The 19,610-nt window shown below is 44.2% G+C and overlaps 2 protein-coding genes across 3 annotated transcripts in view; one reads left to right on the forward strand and one right to left on the reverse strand.

Annotated features, from left to right (window-relative positions):
• Fam184b (family with sequence similarity 184 member B) overlaps nt 1-3,895 on the forward strand; it is an 83,236-nt gene extending 79,341 nt beyond the window's left edge. Inside the window, exons 13-15 of one of the 2 annotated variants that reach the window (XM_075943633.1) lie at nt 416-520; nt 1,048-1,253; nt 2,794-3,895. In XM_075943633.1, the coding sequence (XP_075799748.1) occupies nt 416-520; nt 1,048-1,253; nt 2,794-2,887 (405 nt within the window). In that variant the 3' untranslated portion in view covers nt 2,888-3,895. The remainder of the gene's footprint in view (nt 1-415; nt 521-1,047; nt 1,254-2,793) is intronic. The other variant, XM_075943632.1, reaches the window with a different exon arrangement.
• A 3,795-nt stretch (nt 3,896-7,690) lies between these two features.
• Nucleotides 7,691-14,038, reverse strand: Med28 (mediator complex subunit 28). Its single transcript, XM_075943634.1, has 4 exons — nt 13,834-14,038; nt 11,056-11,122; nt 9,997-10,109; nt 7,691-8,177 (listed from the first exon to the last, which is right to left on the reverse strand). Exons 1-4 carry the CDS (start codon nt 13,990-13,992, stop codon nt 7,980-7,982), a joined length of 537 nt encoding a protein of 178 aa, XP_075799749.1. The 5' UTR covers nt 13,993-14,038; the 3' UTR covers nt 7,691-7,979.
• Between the last annotated feature and the right edge of the window lie 5,572 nt (nt 14,039-19,610).

The following is a 19,610-nucleotide window of genomic DNA, read 5'->3' on the forward strand; positions in this document are numbered from 1 at the left end:
ACACACCTGAAACCCAGCTCTTAGGAATCAGAAACAGATCAGAAGTTCAAGGCCATGTTCATCCTTGGCTAAATAGTACAGTATATTTGAGGTCAGCTCGGAGTGCATGAGGATCTGCTTCAAGCAAAGGCAAGGGAGAGAAAGGTTGGAATGTTTGCTTAATTACTTTCACGTTTGGACTAGACTTTACTTTCAGATGCTCAGTTAGATTTTTTTTCCTTGCTAAGGCAGCTTGTTCTTTTCTTCACTGGAACCATGAAGCCCCAGAGGTGAAGGTACCACCGCCAAGGTGCTCCGGTGAGTGGCTGCCGATTGCCACTCACCCACTGTCCTTCTCCAGGGCCCTCCCACCATGTGGACAAAACCAGTGACACATGCCTAAGCTCTCTAAGACCTGGTTGCATTGATTTTCCAGGAAGAGAGAAGATTTCACTACGCAGCCTTCCCCAGTGCAATGTCCCATCGGAATCGGTCCTTCTCGTTCAATCCTCACCCAGGATACCTGACCCCTTCCATGAAGGTAAAGCAATTTTATCACATCACATAGTGTGAGGGTTTTTCTCCTCAAAGTAGCTGCAGCATACTGATGGGCTGGTGGGCGTCCAGTCAGATAAGCCTATTTGCTTTTATAATAATGCTGTTTCCTGGGTGTTGTAGTAAGGCCGCTTGTTTGTTCTGGGCTGCTCAGCCCCGAAATAACCACACAGAAACTGTATTAACTAAATCACTGCTTGGCCAATTAAGTGTATTGCTAGCTAGCTCTTATATCTAGAATTAACCCATCTCCATTATTTTATATTTTACCATGAGGCTTGTGGCCTACCAGCAAGGTTTCAACATGTCTATCTCTGGTGGTGGCTCCATGATGGCTTCTCCTTGATTCCGCCTCCTTTCTCCCAGCATTCAGTTTAGTTTTCCCTGCCTAGCTAAGTTCTACTTTGCTATAGGCCAAGCCCGTTTCTTTATTAACCAAAGGTATTCACAGCATACAGAGGGAAACCCCACATCACCTGGGTGGCATTAACAGCCTTTCTCTGACACAAACAGAAAAAGAAGATGGAGGAAGTGCCCAGCCGAGTGGTCAGCGTGCCAAACCTTGCCTCCTATGCAAAGAACTTTCTGAGTGGAGATCTGAGCTCCAGGATCAATGCCCCTCCCATAACAAAGTCACCCAGCCTGGACCCAAGCCCCAGCTGTGGCCAACCCACCAGTTACAAACCCACCCAGTTACTTGATGGGAAAACTGCCACAAGGTGCGTGAGGGAGAGGGTGAAGATGTACCCTGTTCTTCAAGGGCAGGAAAGAAACCGGTATCTTCTCGGGTACCTGTTAAGTATCTGGCGTCTGGTCTATAGAGTAGAAGCCCAGCCTTGGACAATGACACTCTAGCCAAATGGAAACACTAATGATAGAAACTGCTGTTATTTGGGTTTTGGTACCAGATTTTAGAAGGCCTAATTGTTATGGAATCACTTTTGTTCTTGGCTGTGTGGCCTTGGACAGGCGACCTCTATGGTTCCCTAATACAGCAGCTGCCTGATAAGACTGGTGTGACTAAAGGAATTCATCCACAAACTATTTTCAGCCTCTGTGGCTTTAGCTAAGGCTACTTTTCAGTGTGGACAGTATTCTTGAGGCTGTTAGAGTCTCTGGGTGTGAGCGTGGCTGACACACCTTCCTCGGTTTCCCTCTTCCCGAGGCCTGTGGGCTCACCTTGCTTACTGTTTCCCTTCTCATCAAGCCCTCCATTCAAAGGGTGTGCTTTAAATTCTGAGCTTGAGGGTCTGCGTTTAGGAAGGGCCTGGTCTAAAATGCTCTGGCTGCAGAAGCTCTCTGCATGCCAGCCTGACCATGGATGGCTCTTTAGATTGGAGGGGAGGCAGAGACCTGACTGTGGAGTGAGGACTAACTTGCCATCCCTGAATGAGTATAGCCCTGTTGGGTCCTGCCTGAGAAAGGTCTAGAGCAGAGCATACCAGTTTGCCAGCTCCTGACTCTCATTGGTAGGCACCTGCTTTAAACTATTTTGTTGGGTTTTTTTTTTCAGTATTTATGGGTCAAGTGTGCACATCTTTAATCTCAGCTCTGGAAGCAGAGGCAAGTGAATTTACGTGAGTTCTAGGTCAGCACAGTCTATTGTAGTAAGTTCTAGAACAGTCACAGCTACAAAGTGACCCTTAAAATACTGTATGTTATTAATGGGGGAGATGGCATCTGCCATGCACAATGTCAGAGGACAACTTTTGAGAGTCTGTTCTCTCCGTTCACCTTGTCAGTTCCAGGAATCAAACTCAGGTCCTCAGGCCTGGAAGGCTGCTATTTTATATGAAATTTCACAAACAAAGACTATTTAGCCAGGTGACAGTTCGTTGCCTACTCTTTCTTCTTTTTATTAGGCAAATTTCATAGCTTCGTTAATATGCTCACAAGTAATATATAGAAGGTTCATGGTGGAACACTATTTTGATTAACTATTTTAAGTTTTTAAAATTTGGCTTATTGTCTGATGTGTGCCTAAAGTAAGATATAGAATGTGACAAAATGCATCTCGTTAGTGCCACGGCCATCAGGTCATCAGTGAAAGACTGGAGAGCAGTTAGTGGTTAAAACAAGAACTAGACCCTCCCCCCCACTCATCCTTCACAACACATTTCCAGCTGCTGACGTAGGTCATGGCCTAGCATTTTCTGAGGGGATAGCAAGCACTTAGCTTCTCCAGGAATGATGGCAGGGTATTGTTTTTTTTTTTAATTGAAAAAGTTTCAAAACCATGTACATTTTTTCTTTGATTAGGGCACAAGATGGAGAACCAGGTCAAGCCAAAGAGGCCCCACAGAAGCAAGGCTCTCCGCATCAGGAGTGGTTTACCAAGTATTTTTCATTCTAAGCTCGTCTTTGGGATCTGTTCCAAGGAGTGCATTAGAGAATCGTTTCGACCATCTGAAAGAATGAATTAAAATCATCCAGCCAGTAGCTAGCTGGTCCTTTCATGTGATAGATAGCTAAAACAAAGTGTGGCATTAGCATTCCAGTTTCATTGTGACACCTACTTACTTTACAATTCTTATAGTTAAAGCTGAAACAAGCCAGTTATTAAAAAGTATCCCTTGGAAAATGCTATTAATCTCTGATGACCAAATTACCCATTGTATTTCCAGTGCCTGTAATGTCACACTCCACTTGGTGGGATATCAGACTAGTGACTGCCATGGTCTGCTTTAAAAGTGATTTTTTTTTCTTGGTCATCTCCAAAGAGTTATGCTATATATTTCCACATATGTAAGATGATTTCAAAATGCACATCCAACCTCAATATGAAGAGGAATAAAATAAAGCCAATGAAGACAAAACATCAGACCTACCAGGAATGGACTGAAGCATGCTTGGACTGCATGTTACAGCTTCCAAGGTCTAGCACAGGCCGCAGACCACAGAGGGACAACACCTACCTCAAAAGGGACTTTGCACAATCAAGGAGCATAGCCCAGGCACAGCCAGCCATCAGCCTGAACTGGAATGCTCAGTGGACAGCTGCGCTCCACCTGCCAGACATACCGGCTTTAGTGACCACTGTGCTAACAGTCTTGTGAGGGATTCCAGACTGTCTGGTCTCTAATGTCAAAGATTGCTGGACCCCTGTCCTTTGATCTGGGTCACCTGCCGTGGACGTTTGGCTTAACTACTATGCAGACTCCCAGAAGAGCAGGGAACTGTCCGTGGTGCTGAACCTGCACTCTGTCCACCGTGTCTTACCCACTCATGCAGAGCTGACCCAAGCTTTTAGTGGGTAGAATCTTTTCTCTCTGGTGCTGGCCCAGCAAGTGGCTTATCAACAGATTCAATTCTATGCATTGTCAAATATTTGCTCTTTGAATAAAACTCTAAACTGGGCAATAAAAATGGCTATTGGCTTGTATAATTAGATGAAGATAAAGCTCTGAAACAAATTTCACATTAAGCTCAATCAGATCGTCTACAAATAAAATGTAGGTGATTAGATCACTTTTAGAGAAATGTAACTAAAACAAGTTAAAAGGCAAACAAGACTATGTTTTTTCTTTCAGTGTTAGGATTTGCAAACAAGACTTTTTTTTTCTTCTTTGTTTTCTGTGTTAGAATTTGAGTACCATGTTAGAATCTTGCCCCTGGTTAGGGAAGTGTCACACCACTGACCTACACTGCCAGCCCTGTGACACATTTTTGAATGTAAACGTTCTTGTCACCATATTTGGAATGCCACACTATTTTTCAGTGCCAACTTTTTGTCTTTCCTGCTCAGGATGTGTCTAATATAACCCGAAGACACTGCACGGTTGGGCTGCTGTACTAAATCAACAGGGTTAATTTAGACAACAAAAATGGATGACTTGAGAGCTAAGAAAACCTAGCAAGTGAGAAACCATTCTTTATAAATCTCCACAACAGGACCTCATGTGCAACGGAGCTGGTTTAGGCCTCTTAAGAATGGGACCCACGCGTTGGTATTTCCTGCATATCCACCCTAGTCTTAGTGCAAATCCATTTTAACTCAAAAGTATGGAAAGTTCTACTTATTGTGTTAGGTCAGCAGCAGAGACCTTTAGATTTGGGAGCATTTTGAATTAGGAAAGGCCCAGCCTGTTTCCTACTAAGTATCAAGTTCGAATATTTGATAATTAGCAGTGTACATTGTGTTTTTATTGAGGGCTTTAAGAAATTAGCTACAGATGGTTCCGCTGTTTTAATCTGGGCACTTCCCCAGCACTGCAACCTCTGGTGAGAAGCATAGATTGCTTTTCTACTACTCATTGTATTATCTTTTTGCTGCCGAGACTGAATACCTGACAAAAAGAACTTAAAAATGTTTATCATGGTTCAGAGCACCATGGCAGGGAAGGTGTGGGGACAGAGTTGAGGTTGAGGGTCACACTGTATCCAGATGGGAAGTAGAGAGCAAAGAATTGATGCCCAGCTCATGTTCTCCTTTATTCAGTACTGAATCCCAGTACATGGAATGGTACTGCCCACATAGAGTGGGCCTTCCCTCCTCAACCAGCATAATCTAGAAACTTCCTCACAGACATGCCCAGGTCTTTCTCCTAGCCAGGTTTAAATCCTGTCAAGTTGATGACAGCCATGAAATGGGGCAAAGGTGGCAGTCATTCATTTCATCTGGCAGGATGTCTGATAGTTTGAATGGCATGGTGCCTTTATTTTGGACTAATAAGATCATTGTCTGACTTTATCACCACTTCAGGGTGACTGAGGTTTAGTGTCCTGGTCCTGTTTACATCAGCAGAGTAACAGGGCAGGCACTGCTGAGTGCTGACGAACTGTGCTAAGAGAGTTCCTAAGTCTGGAGTAGGGTGACTGACACTGTTGCTGAGCAGACTGCCCACTGGAGGAGCCATGGATGGGCCTGACTGCAGCAGCCGTGCTGGGTAGGCCAATATCCAGGATTGGCACAACCAGTATTAGTTGCTATAACTGTGATTTATGCAACAGCACTTTCAAAAGCAAAACTGAGTACGAGTCTTCAGCTAGGGACCGAACTCTCAGGAATGTCAACAGTTGGTTGGATAAAGCAAAGAGAAAAAAGGAAGATGTGTTACAAAGTCCAGGTACAGAAGATAAGGAAGTGAGTGTCCCTCTGATTTGTGGTCAAAGACATCACAAGAGCAATTGTAGGACGGCCAGAGCTGTGGAGGAAGCAGAGCTGGGAAAGATGGAGAAAAGGTTACAAGAATTTGGGTGAGCTACAGGGAAGAGGCCATGGATAGACAGTTGAAAGTAGCAGAACCAACAAGTGGTTAATCCTAGTGAAAGTAACTGGCCATGCAACAAGTGGAAAGATCTTACTCAGGCGGCTGAAACTAAAAGGTTGGAAAAAAGCTTCCTTAACTCTGTTGGGTTACATGTGGGAGCAGCAAGCCAAAGGAACCCCCTAAAAGGCACGCAGCCTGGCATTTCTGTTCATTCACCAACCGGCAAGCTGCCGTGTAGTTAAGAAAAAGATGGATGGAGCTAGGTTGATAGCAGAGACAGTTCAGTAAGTGACTTTCATGCAAGCTGAAGGCCTGAGCTCAGATCTCTTTCTTGTGCCAGAATAAATAGCTCAGCAGAGTAGCTCAATCCTAGTGTTAAGAGAGGCAGGAGGATCACTGAGGTCTGCCAGCCAGCTTGTCAGGTAAAGTAAGCCCCATATTCAGAGAGAAACTGTGCATCAGAAAGTAAGGTGGAAGGAGATTCCACATGACATGGATCTCTGGCCTTCACAAAGAATTCACATATACTCTTCTCCTCCCCCAATAAAAACGATGCTTACAAACTGACAAAATGGAAAAACCATTTTAACCATTGAACTCAATAAAGTAACAATAACTTGTGTATATATACTAATTTGAAGTACTTTTACTAAGCACCAAGAACAGTTTCTAGTACTTTCACCACCACCTTTATTATTAAAAACCGACTAAAATATAAGAAGTTTATTTAGGTCTTAGCTAAGAATCCATGAAATAGCTGCCGGTCAGTGCTTCGTAAAGTGGGTGGTTTCAGGGGTCTGGGAAACGGATCTCATGGAGCCTACAACAGTCTCAAACTCTGACCCTCCTTCCCCTACCTCCAAATGCTAGAATAAAACATGCCACCATGCCCAGCCTACAGTTTTCAACACTGCTTAACTTATATATTCCATTAAGGGGACTTGATGGCCTCAGGCTGGCTCTCATTGGTCCCTGAGCTAGACATCACACAACCAAGCACACACATGGCAATAGGAAGATCTTGCATAATTAAGGAAGTACCTAATTCTCACAGGCATACCACAGAGCAAGTAACACAGAGACAGCCACAATCCATAATGCATATGGATAAGTTATGAAAGTTGACAGAATTAAAAAAAAAAAGGCTATGCCTTGGGACGCAGTGAAGGGGATTCAGAAGCTTCACAGACCAGATGGCTGTGCCCAGACTAGGCAGGGAGTGGACATCAATGTTTGTGCTCAGGTACTCAAGACTCCAGAAAACAAAATGGACATGACCAAAACCAAGCTGGAGATGCATTGACTGTTCAAGAGGTATGGCGTTTCTGTGTTTGGTAAAGAGAGGTACTCTGCTCTGAAAAAAATAAGTAACAAGAGACAATCCAGGCCAGCCTCTGACCCTCAGCCCCCACCTGTGCCTTCTCCTTGTCCCCCATCCCTTAAACTGACCATCACTCACAGCCTGAGAGCACTCAGCACATGCTCCTGCTGTGCATGCCTTCAAGACAGTGAAAAAGGACCAGAAAGCGCAGCTCACCCCAGCTAACAATGCAGCATTAAGGTGAGCATTCTCTCCTGTAATCCACCAGCAGCATATTTTAACCTTTTCTGAGCCACTTGCAAAATATGCACACCCGGCGGCACTCTGGAAGCACGGCACCGTTGAGTCAGATTCCTTGTGAGGTAGTTCAGAGTTTTGAAACAGCAGATTTATAGATCTGCCTCTACTACCACAGGTGGCTCATAAGGCTGACACCAACTCTATATCCCCTGGCTTCTCAAACTATTAAAAATCTTTCCTTCAGGTTCTACCAAATTCACAACTAAAAACAAACAACAACAAAATTAGAGGGATGAAGGCACAAACAAAATGTTGTCAAAACAAATGGCAAAGGTCAAATAAGAATGTGTGTGGTCCTTCTCACAGTCCAAACTTTGCTAAAGAATTTGAAAAAACAAAACAAAAAACCCTTTACTTGGTTTATCAAAGTTTCAGGCATTTTATAAAGAACTCCAGGAATTTAGAGAACTGGCGAAGCTGAGGAATTTAGAGAACTGGGAATCATAGGTTCAAAGTCAGACTGGGCTTCACGTTTAAATCTTACCCAAAAAAGAAATAAAAATGGGCAAGACATAAACTACCACCCACATATTATCAACAAGTTCTTCCAAAAGGCCATGTCTACACAGAGACACCAGGCAAGACGACACAGCTGCATCCCAGACAGAGTGCTCTTAGGTCGGCTTCAGAGGGGCAGGAATATTGGCAGATGCCTGCTCCAGGTAGGCCAAGGAGCCCTGGGGGATCTCAGCTGGCTTCTTGTGCTGCACATTGATGTCCTCCAGCACTTGCTGCCAGTGCCTCAGCTTTGTCAGGTGCTTCTGGACCAGCGCATCTTTCCGCTGCAGTTCACTCCTTAGTTCTGAGACATCCTACAGATACAGTGGGGGAGAGGGAAGAAAGGGATGAGGTTAGTAATGGCAAACAGGAGTAGATGAATAAAATCCCTCCTTAGTCAGGAGCACTAAGAATGACCCTGGTGGTATAGACCTGTAACCCCACTACTTGGGAGGCTAGGGAGGGATCATAAAGTTAAAGGCAGGAGTGACTTCAAGGTCAGCTTGGTTAACTCAGCGAGGAAATAAAGTAAGAAGAGAGATTGAGACAAAGTTCGACTGAGGAGTACTTGGCTAGAATGCTGAAATGGTACCAACGACACAAAACACTAATTCAACCAAGGGAGTCCAACACAGCCCTCCACTCTACTGCTCTCTATATGAATCAACAGGAGCAAATCTTTATTTTTTGAGACAGGGCTTCTCGGTGTAGCCTTGGCTGCCCTGCCTATGCCTCCCAAGTGTTGGGATTAATGGCCTACGCCACCACCGTCTGCAAAAGCAATTATTTCAATGAAAGATGTCTGCCTAACAACAAGAATTTTAATGTTTAATGATTTTTATTTTAGTAAGTAAAAACATAAGACTTAAGATTAAAAATTACCTCAGAATCTAAAAGACCACTGCTGAAAAATACCAAACACTGAAAATATGAAACAGGTGTTAACAGCTATCTGTAAGAGTCCACATTACTGTTCTCTAACTTCAGATTACACATATAAGGTGTTAAAACAGTACACCTTTTTCAAAAGCTTAATATGGACAGTGGTAGTAAATCCTTTATTAAAATTTGGCTTTGGGTCCAGAAAGATGGCTCAGTGGTTAAGAACACTTGTTGCTCTTGAAGAGGACCTGAGTTTAGTTCCCAGCACTCACAAGGCAGCTGACAACCATCTACAATTCTAGATCCAGAGGAGGCAATGCACTCTTCCAGCCTGTATGGGAACTGCATATACATGGTGCACATACAAACACGAGGGCAAAACACTCACACACATAACCTTAACCATTTCCACTATTATTCGAGTATTCATACCAAGAAGTGACTGATTACAACAAAGAATCTAATCTTCTTACTATTCCTGCTATCAACAGCTGGTCTCGTAGCTTGAAAAGACCCTTTCTGATTAACTGGTCATGGTCAACCTGTTATTTCAAAAGCTCCAAAGTCCATTGCTCTCAGATTTCTTGGTGACAGTACCACTGGCCTTGGGGCTGGAAGTTCAGGATCTTCTGTATCACCTCACTTACCCCTTAACACTAAAGCTTCCTAATTCTTGTGGCAACTCATTTGAACAAATATCTTGGTTTAAAGCAAATGAGACTAACTTACCCCTTTTAAGGAATCTTGGCTACAATATTTACCTTCTCTATTTTTTAAAGAAACAGAATCTCACTAGATTGCCTTGCCTGGCCTAAGAACTTGCTATGTAGGTCAGACTGTTTTTGAACTTACAGAGGTCTGCATGCCTCTGCCTTGTGAGAGCTGAGATTAAACACATGTGCTACCGTGCTGGTTACAATATTTACCTTTTGATTCCTTAAACAAAATACATAGACCATTTCCAATATGCAAGGTACAGGTAAAGCTACTCGGGGATACAGTTCCTGTTCCTATCCAAATTACCTTTTTATCTATACTGACAGCTTTCCAGCTGTTCTCAGAAGTCAGGGTGTGACGTAAGAGGCAGAGCTGTCGGCAGTCCTGCTCTCTCCCATAACCCCTAGTGTCATAAACACCGGTACCCTCGGCACTTCCCTGACTCACAGCGAGAGAATACATCTTATTAAGACAACGTGGAATCTTAATGACACTTGCTCTCCCTAAAAGTTGGGGGGAAAACCAAATTTGTACCTCTTTGATAACTTGATCTGGTTTCTGGACAGACAACTGCAATCTTTTTTGTAAGAAAAAACATTCTGTCTGTCTTGCAATGTCCAAAAACTTCTGGATACACTGATCAACACCTTAAAAGAAGGAGAGAGAGAGAGACCGAAAGTTTAAAAAAAAAAAAACACTAGATGTATTTATCTCCTATCTAAACAAATAGATACAATATTAAAAGAGCACATTCTCATAGACATAATTCAAGAGTTTAGTCTGGATAACAGCAACATCTCAATCACCTTCAAGTTCCCACATGTAACTAGCATGAACTTAGAGACCTTACACAATATATAAGTCGTGAAGTCTTCTAAAGAAACACAGTCTAGAGCCGGGCGGTGGTGGCACATGCCTTTAATCCCAGCACTTGGGAGGCAGAGGAAGGCGGATCTCTGTGAGTTCGAGACCAGCCTGGTTTACAAGAGCTAGTTCCAGGACAGGCTCCAAAACCACAGAGAAACCCTGTCTCGAAAAAGAAAAAAAAAAAAAAAAGAAAAAAAAAAAAAGAAAAAAAAGACACACAGTCTCGACACAGCAATTAGGTAGGACCACAATTTCCATTTAAAATGGAATATTTGAAATATTCAAGTCATTGGACACTGGAGTTGAGAATACGCACAGAACACTTACTCCTCAGTCAGAGCTGTCAAAAGATCAATATATGTGAGTTCGAGACCAGCCTGGTCTACAGAGCTAGTTCCAGGACAGGCTCCAAAGCCACAGAGAAACCCTGTCTCGAAAAAAAAAACCAAAAAAAAAAAAAAAAAAAAAAAAGATCAATATAATTTGTGGGTTTTTAAATAAGCACTTCTCGCTCGATTTCTTTATGTACATGAAAGTTTATTTTAAAAGACTCAGAAAACGTGTGTCAGCCGGTGAACTGAACAGAGGCAGCAGCTTACGGGACTTTCTGCATCCATCTTACTCTCTGGAAAAGTTCTAAGATACATGCAGGGCTAAACACACAAACATAAAATCAGCATAGGAACCCAGCTGAAGAGAAACAGTCTGCAAAGAGGGAAATCTTACCAGTTCGAATTTCTTCCTGATCAGTTCCGTTGACATAATCCTGACTCACAAGAGAAGCGAAGCAAGCCTGTGTGAGCAAAGCACAACAAATGTTATTTACACAATGAGCTATTCCTACGAACAAGAAATCACCCTCTCCTGAGCCAGTCAATGAGCGCACACTTTCTGAGTTTGTACCTGTGAAGACCTCAGTAAACACTTGGTAAAATAAATTTCAACTAGTTTGGCAACTGAGAGAGCAGTATTTGCTGGCACCATCACAGGGTCTCACTCCTACCACCTGACTGCCCCTCACTCTTATTCCACACCTGGACACCTTTCAACCCCATCACAGTCACGCTGGCTGAGCCTTACATGAACTGCATATATTCACTATCTCAAGATGTCCGTCTCCAGGCGGGCAGTGGTGGTGCATGCCTTTAATCCCAGCACTCGGGAGGCAGAGACAGGTGTATCTCTGGGAGTTTGAGGCCAGCCTGGTCTACAAGAGCTAGTTCTGGGACAGGCACCAAAGCTACAGAGAAACCCTGTCTCGAAAAACAAAAACAAAACAAAACAAAATGTCCGTCTCCTCTTTCTGCTCATGCTCTGCAGCAGAGTCTGACATTATTATCCGCTCTTCTCAGCCACTATCGTCTTCTACCAGTAGGTCCACCTGTGTGGTTCAGCATGCTATTCTAAGTACCTGGAATGCCACTTGGCATTTAATAAGCAACAGACATGTCTGTGTAATAAATGGTCAGTGTCAGATGGATAATCAAATCCCAAAAGATCTCCTGAAAGGGTACTATAGTGATATTTCATTTGTATTTTAATAAATAAAGCTTGCCTGAAAATCAGAAAGTAAAACAGCCACACTAGTCTGCCACACAGGCCAGGCAGTGGCGGCACACTACTTGATTCCAGCAGCCACGCTAGTTAGCCACAGAGGCAGGGTGGGGTGGGGCACACCTTTAATCCCAGCACTAGAGAGGAATATAAGGCTGGATGAGACAGGAACTCCGCTCTCTTTCAGTCTGAAGATTTCATAGAGGTAAGAGCTCTCTAGTGGCTTGGCGGCTTTGTTTTTCGTATCTTCAGGGCTCACCCTTAAGGCCATACATGGGTGTGCACCACAGAGGCACAAGCAGCCCCCAGAAAAGACAAAAGGGGTGAAAGAGAACACAGGTGGCAGCTGACAAATGAACACAGGCTAGGAGAGAAGAACCCCGCCAGTGGTGAGCAAACACATGTGTAAAACCAAAGACACAGAAACAAATGTAGGTTCCAAACATAAGCCACAGACACATGTGAGGTTCCTTTCGGAAGCAACGAATCCTTCTGCCCAGCTCTGCCCGGACTTAGTGTATAGAAATCATTACAAGGGTTTCCCAGCCCTGCAACAGCTCAACAAATCAGACTGCTCATTCTGTGTACTGTATTTTTATTATTATTTTTTTTATTTTCGAGACAGGGTTTCTCCATAGCTTTTGGGTTCCTGTCCTGGAACTAGCTCTTGTAGACCAGGCTCGCCTCGAACTCACAGAGATCCGCCTGCCTCTGCCTCCCGAGTGCTGGGATTAAAGACGTGCGCCACCACAGCTAGGCTTTTTTTTTTTAATTTTTATTCTGTGTACTGTAAAAGTTCATTCTTGTTGGACTTTTGGGGTATGAGCAGAACGTGCATACTTCAGGAGACCGGATGGACCACAATGCTTGGGTGGGTGTGCCAGAGGCCACGCAGATTTGTAGAGTTGAAAATCTAACTTCAAGCCGGGAGGTGGTGGCACACGCAGGTGGGAGGCAGAAGCCTGCAGATCTCAAGGCCAGCCTTGTCGACCAGAGAAAGTTTCAGACAGCCAGGGCAACACAGACAACAGACAAAACCTGTCTCGAAAAACCAAACAAAAACTAACTTCCGAAGCTTTAGTTCCCGGCTCACCTTCCCGCCCCCATCATCCTTTGAAAAACATTTAAAGCTGGGCCTTTATCGACAGCCAGTCTTACGAAGGAAAAACAAATGCATGTAAGTCTATAAAAAGGCAAGTATTTAGGACTGGAGGGATGGCTAACCATGTAAAGATGTTCCAGCCCCTGCACGCACATGGTAGGCATGGAGAACCGACTTCAATATGTTCCTATGACCCCAGAAGCGCATCAATAACACAAATTAAATAAACGCAATGCGATTTATTTTATTTTTTAAAGAAAAATATTTTTCAGAATTATGACTAGGCCAGCTTTTACCTGGGAAGTACTAACGTTCACTTGCTTAAACCCAAGGCCGACTTTGGACAAGTTACTTCTGAGTCTTATGGGGGCGAGGGATGAACACAAATGTTCTACCAAAGCTTCCCCACATGGTAAGAGCTCAATTTGACCCAACAAAGCGCATTCACCAAACGACTAGAAAGTGAAAGCCAGAAACGTAAACGGGTAGCACCCAAAGAGAAAAGCTAACAGGTAAGCAAGTGCCAGGGGCCACTGGGAGGTCTACACAGAAGAGAGAAAACCGGGAAAAGCACGTACTAGGTGACCTGAAAAAAATTGAACTCGGAGAAGCTCAGGCGAAAGGCTACGCTCCGGGAAGACCAGCTCCAATCGGACCTGCAGAGCAGGACGCCGGCTGGAATCCAAAGAGCCCCGAGATTCTGTGACCTGAGGCCGCCGGACACGGGCAGCAGCCAGCCTCGGGCAGCGGCTACGGCTCTCCGACCCCCGGCACCCACGGGGCGCAGGGACCACCGAGACAGGCGCGACTTCCGAAGGCTGCACAGGGACGCCCACGGCGCGGCTTACCTCGAATGACGACTCCAACTCGTCCACCAAAGTGCTGTTCGACGGTCTCGGAGCCCCGGGAGCGGCTTGCAGAAGCGAGGCCTGGCCCGGGAGCCCGGGCGGGGGCGGCGGCGGACCAGGCGGCTGCCCCGAGAACATCCCGCCTAGAGACCCCGCCATGTCTGCAATAGCGGGCGGAGGCGCCACTGGGCCTGCGTGCGCCGCCGGATCACGTGGCGGGCGTGGTCACGTGACTGGCGGAGCTCCTCCTGTCCCTCCCAGAGGTGTCTAGAGGCCTCTAGAACCTTGTTTCCCTGAGATCGCCTGGGTTAGCTCTTTACTGACTTTATTTTATTTTATTTTTTCGAGACAGGGTTTCTCTGTGGCTTTGGAGCCTGTCCTGGAACTAGCTCTGTAGACCACGCTGGTCTCGAACTCACAGAGATCCGCCTGCCTCTGCCTCCCGAGTGCTGGGATTAAAGGCGTGCGCCACCACCGCCCGGCCTTTACTGACTTTAGTACTAAAAGCTTGGGCGGGTTTAAACCAGTCACGTACAGAGGCTGAACTCCGCGTGGGCTTCCCTGCCATCGGCCATCCCTGTGCTGCTCCTAAGGGCTTTCAGGGACATTGGCCAAGTCTTTCCTTGGGCTCCTTAGTAAAGCGAGGAGTCATCTATTTCTTCAGGGTGCTTGAGGGCTTGCTATGTACCAAGTGCCAATTCAATATGTAGAACTCTCAGTTCCATGTCTGCCTGCATGCTGCTATGCTTCATGCCATGATGACAGTGGACTAAACCTCTGAAACTTTAAGCCAGCCCCAAATAAATGTTTTCTTTTATAAGAGTTGCCATGGTCATGGTGATTCTTCACAACAATAAAACCATTAGACAGAAGTTGGTACCAGGGACTGGGGTATTTTGGTAGCCTGATAATGCTTTTGTTTGGAAGAATGTGGACATTAAGACTTTGGATTAGGCCGGGAGGTGGTGGCGCACGCCTTTAATCCCAGCACTCAGGAGGCAGAGGCAGGCAGATCTCTGTGAGTTCTAAGCCAGCCTGGTCTACAAGAGCTAGCTCCAGGACAGGAACCAAAAAGCTACGGAGAAACCCTGTCTCGAAAAATCCAAAAAAAAAAAAAAAAGACTTTGGATTAGAAGAGCAGCTGAATGCTTTAAGCAGAATTTAATGGGTTATAATGATAGGAACATGGAAGACAGTGGTGCTGAGGGTGATTTGAACTGTGGGGGGCCAACTCAAGACATTTCAAAGAATATTAATATCTGATATTTTTGCAAAAACGTGGCTGCTTTATTCCTTTGTCCAAAAAAAAAAACGTGCCTGAGGCTAAATCAAAGGATTAAGAGCTTTAGCAGAGGACATTTCAACAAACTAGCATCGACTGTCTTGTGTGTTTATTAGTGTTCATTCTCAATGCAGATCTAGAAATGAAAAGGAGCAACTTGAGCAAGGAAAAATACAAAATGTACAAAATAAGGGCACCAAGACGTGGAATGGAGCTAAATCCTGTGTTCAAGGAGATAAACATATTAGTGAAAATCCTGGTGTTAAATGGTGTGAAGAGAGTGAGGACCTCAGGGCAAGACTCCACCCAGCTAAGAATCCAGCTTGTGAAAAGGAATTAAAGAAAGTCTTAGAGCCAGGTGTGGTGGGTTCTGGCTTTATTCCCAGAGCTCCGGAGGCAGAGGCAGATAAATCTCGAAATTCGAGGCCAGCCAAGTCTACAGATCAAGTTCCAGAATAGTCAAATCTAGGTAGTGAAGGAAACCCATGGAAAACACAGAGCTGTCTTTAATCCCAGCACCTGAGAGACAGGTCAGCATGTTTTACATAGGAAGTTCCAAGCCTGCTGTTGTTACATTGTGAAACCCTATATCAAGAAAACAAAATAAAAAGCAAACTAATCAAAAGAAAAAATAAAAATAAAAAGCCAGGAGCTTTTCTGGAAACTGTTTCCATCTCAGGACCCTTCTGTATTCCTAAAGCTTATTGAAGATCCTGAAGTTTGGGGTAATAAGGATTGTGTTTGCTAATATTTATCAAGTAAAACAATTTTTAGAGTTGATGAAAAGTAATGGACACATTGCATGTTAACATTTTTATGGAAATCACAACTCTTCTAAAACAACAACAAAGAAAAATGACTTAGTTATCCAGGAATGGAGCTGTGGGAGGAGAATTCTGAGTGCTTCTGAGAACACTCCATGAAAACAAGTCTTGTGACCTCAGTTTCTTGAAAACATAGAATTGTTCTTGGCTGTTTTCATGCTTCTCCCAGTTGGAGTAGTGGATAAGACTGAGTTTACTTCAGATAAGTCATTATTACTTGCTGTTGTTAAGTGTTTAGACGATCCTGTATATCCCTCTATGGAAAAGCATGTTTTCACCATATGCAGCTTATCCTTTGTGATTACGTACAACTCTTTAGTCATGTGGCCTTTACATGAGAACTTCACTCGTGTGATCTTTCTTACCCCTCAGAGTATAAATTGTCTGAGGCTCTGAACAAACTTGGCTATTGCATGAGACTTTAGTCTGCCTCACTAATCGGTTCTATTCTCCCAGTCCCACTGCCTTTGGAGAAGTGACACATAGTGACAGAATCTTACCTTTATTTGCAAATCTAGTACCCAGTTAGTCTAATCATGACCTAAATTGCCAGTAACAAACCAGTGGTATTTCTCCTGGATTCATCCAGAGAACAAAGGATCCACTTCTTGTTTTGCTAAAAATCTGTTTCTTCACTCATAAAATGGAAGAGTGCAGTCTTGGGAAGATTACTAAGAGTGAGACAACTTGTCTGTGATGGTCCACACTGTAGTAGTGTACAACATGGTCAACATTGAAGCCTGATAGAGACTAAAAAGTGACCGTGTGACCTTTAGAGCGAGTTGCTCACTGGCTGGAGAGATGGCTTGGTGGCTGAGAGCAAGCCCTACTCTTCCAGAGAACCCAAGTTCACATTCCAGCACCCACACCAGGTAGCACATCATCACCTGTAGCAATAGTATCATATTAGGGGATCTAACGCCCTCTTCTGGCCTCTGTAGACACTGCACTCATTTGCAAATCCACACAGACAATATGATTTAAAATAAAATTTAAAAAAATAGCTATCCATTGGGTGGTGGTGGTGCATGCCTTTAATCCTGGCACCTTGGAGGCAGAGGCAGGCAGATCTCTTAGTTAAAAGCTAGACTGGTCTACAAGATAGAGTTACAGGTCAGCCAGGGCTATACAGAGAAACCCTGTCTCAACCCTCCCCCCAAAGTTTGTGGTTACAGGCCACACCAAAGAACTGGGCAGTGGGATATGAAGGTATGACATAGACTCATTAGGAATGGAACACAGAAGGACTGTAATAAAATGGTAATTATTGAATGTAGGGCCTAAATGAACATTTTCCTAAGATCATGACAAGAAGACAAACTCACAGTAGATGTTAAAGCTACAGCAAAGGAAGGACCCCAGAGAAATCAGGTAATATTGTCAGCCATGAGCATACTCCTAAAACTCTACTTCCCTCAACCTAAATGGAGAATTCAAGAGCAGGAACTACATCTTGCTTTCTCTGCCTTACTGAGCATGGAATATTCGCTGAATCAATAAATCTACTCCAAAACAGCAGAACATTTCCCACTTCCTTGACCTTCCTTGGAGGATATGTGAGACTCCTTTTTTTGCTAATTTATTCTTTTAAAAATCATCTTTTCTCATTTTACATACCTATCCCTGTTCCTGCTCCCTTCTCTCCTCCCACTTCCCCACCTTCCTGCCATCCCACCCCCGCAATCCACCACTTAGAGAGGGTAAGGCTTCCCATGGGGCATCAACAAAGTCTGACACATCACTTTGAGTCAGGATCAAGGTCCTCCCATCTATATTTAGGCTGAGCAAGGTATCCCTCCAAAAAGAATAGACTCCAAAAAGCCAGTTCCAGCACTAGGGCTAAATCCTTTTCCCATTGCCAGTAGCCCCACAGACTGCCCAAGGCACACAACTGTCATCCACCTTCAGAGTCCTATGTAGGTTCCCCCGCTATCCAGCTTCCACCTAGGCCCAGAACTAGGGCTATGAGTTAGCCCACCCCAACAACCACTGAATCTATGAACTGTTGAGTCATGTGAAGGGGACGAACCTACAGATCCAAAACAGCAGGCTCTCCATGACACAGTGCAACAGGATGTCAGGGAGAAGCCCCAGTTAGAGCCCATAATCAGTGGTGTAGCAGAAACCAGAAGCCTTGAACCAGACCAGTGACTCAAGCAATGAACACTGCTTGAGTAAAGATGAATGGACTAAAGGGTAAACTGTGTGACTCAGTGGGCTACACTACAGCTTCCACAAGATTCTTCTTTTTGTTTTGTTTTTTCTTTTAAATTTGGCTTTGATTTGAGGGGGAGTTTGCAAGAGCATAGGGTAGATGCAAGGAGACCGGAAGACAAGGAGGAGCAGAATGCATGACGTGAAATCCACAAAGAATCAACCATAGTTAAAAAAGAATAACTGTGAACAAATGTCATAATCCAGGGACCACAAAACAGTATCTTATTTCTAGTAACTAGCTAGATGTGGTGGTTTGAGAGAATGGCCCCCATAGGCTCATACATTTGAATAGTTGGTGCAATAAGCAGGACTGTTTGGGAAGGACTCAGAAGTGTGGCCTTGGTGTCACTGAGGTTGGGCTTGATGAAAAGCTTCCCACCATGCCTGGTGTGCTCTTTGCTATTTGTGAATCCAGATGTGAGTTCTTAGCAGCTTCTCAAACACCAGGCCTGCCTGCCCACTAGCCATGCTGGTGATAGATTCCTATTCTCCTTGGACTGTCAGCCCCAATTAAACCCTGTCTTCTAATAACAATAGCAAGATACCTAAGACACTAGGCATAGTGGTGTACCCCTCTAACACTAGTATTTGGGTGATGGAGGCAAAGGATCAGGAGTTCAAAGCTATCCTTAGATACATTAGACTCACACCCCACACTCAAAGAAAACCAAACCCAGAAACAATTACTTTGGTAACTGCACATCATCTTTTGATTTTGCTTATGTTCTTTTTCTTAGCAGCACAAACCTGAAGTTCAATTTTCCTTCTTAATTAAAAACATATGCTCTAGTCAGGTGTGGTGGCTCACTCCTTTAATCCCAGCACTCGAGGCAAAGGTGGCAGATCTCAGAGTTTGAGGCTAGCCTGGTCTACAAAGTGAGTTCCAGGATAGCTAGGACTGTTACACAGGGAAATCCTGTCTTAAAAAAAAACAAAAACTCAAACATATGCTCTAAAATTGATCAGGAAGTTAAAAATTTAATAGCCACATGGAGAATATTTCAAAAGTCTTGCAAAGCAGGACTTTACAATCATTGCAGAAAATGAAATGCAAAAAAAAACCTTCCATTTTGTTCTGCATTTTAAAGCCATTCAAGGTCACAGGAACTGTATTTTTAAAAAGCCGGGGATTATGTAGCAGTCATCTAGTGTTGCAGGATATTTGATAACACTGTGTGGAAGGCACTTTTTCATTGGTTTAATAAGGAGCTGAATGGCCAGGCGATGGTGGCGCACGCCTTTAATCCCAGCACTCGGGAGGCAGAGGCAGGTGGATCTCTGTGAGTTCGAGACCAGCCTGGTCTACAGAGCTAGTTCCAGGACAGGCTCCAAAGCCACAGAGAAACCGTCTCGAAAAACCAAAAAAAAAAAAAAAAAAGGAGCTGAATGGTCAATATCTAGGCAATAGAGAATAGGTGGGACTTCTGGGGAGAAAAGAGGAACTGGGGATGAAT

The sequence above is a fragment of the Microtus pennsylvanicus genome, chromosome 12 (assembly GCF_037038515.1).
Source record: "Microtus pennsylvanicus isolate mMicPen1 chromosome 12, mMicPen1.hap1, whole genome shotgun sequence".
NCBI lineage: Eukaryota > Metazoa > Chordata > Mammalia > Rodentia > Cricetidae > Microtus > Microtus pennsylvanicus.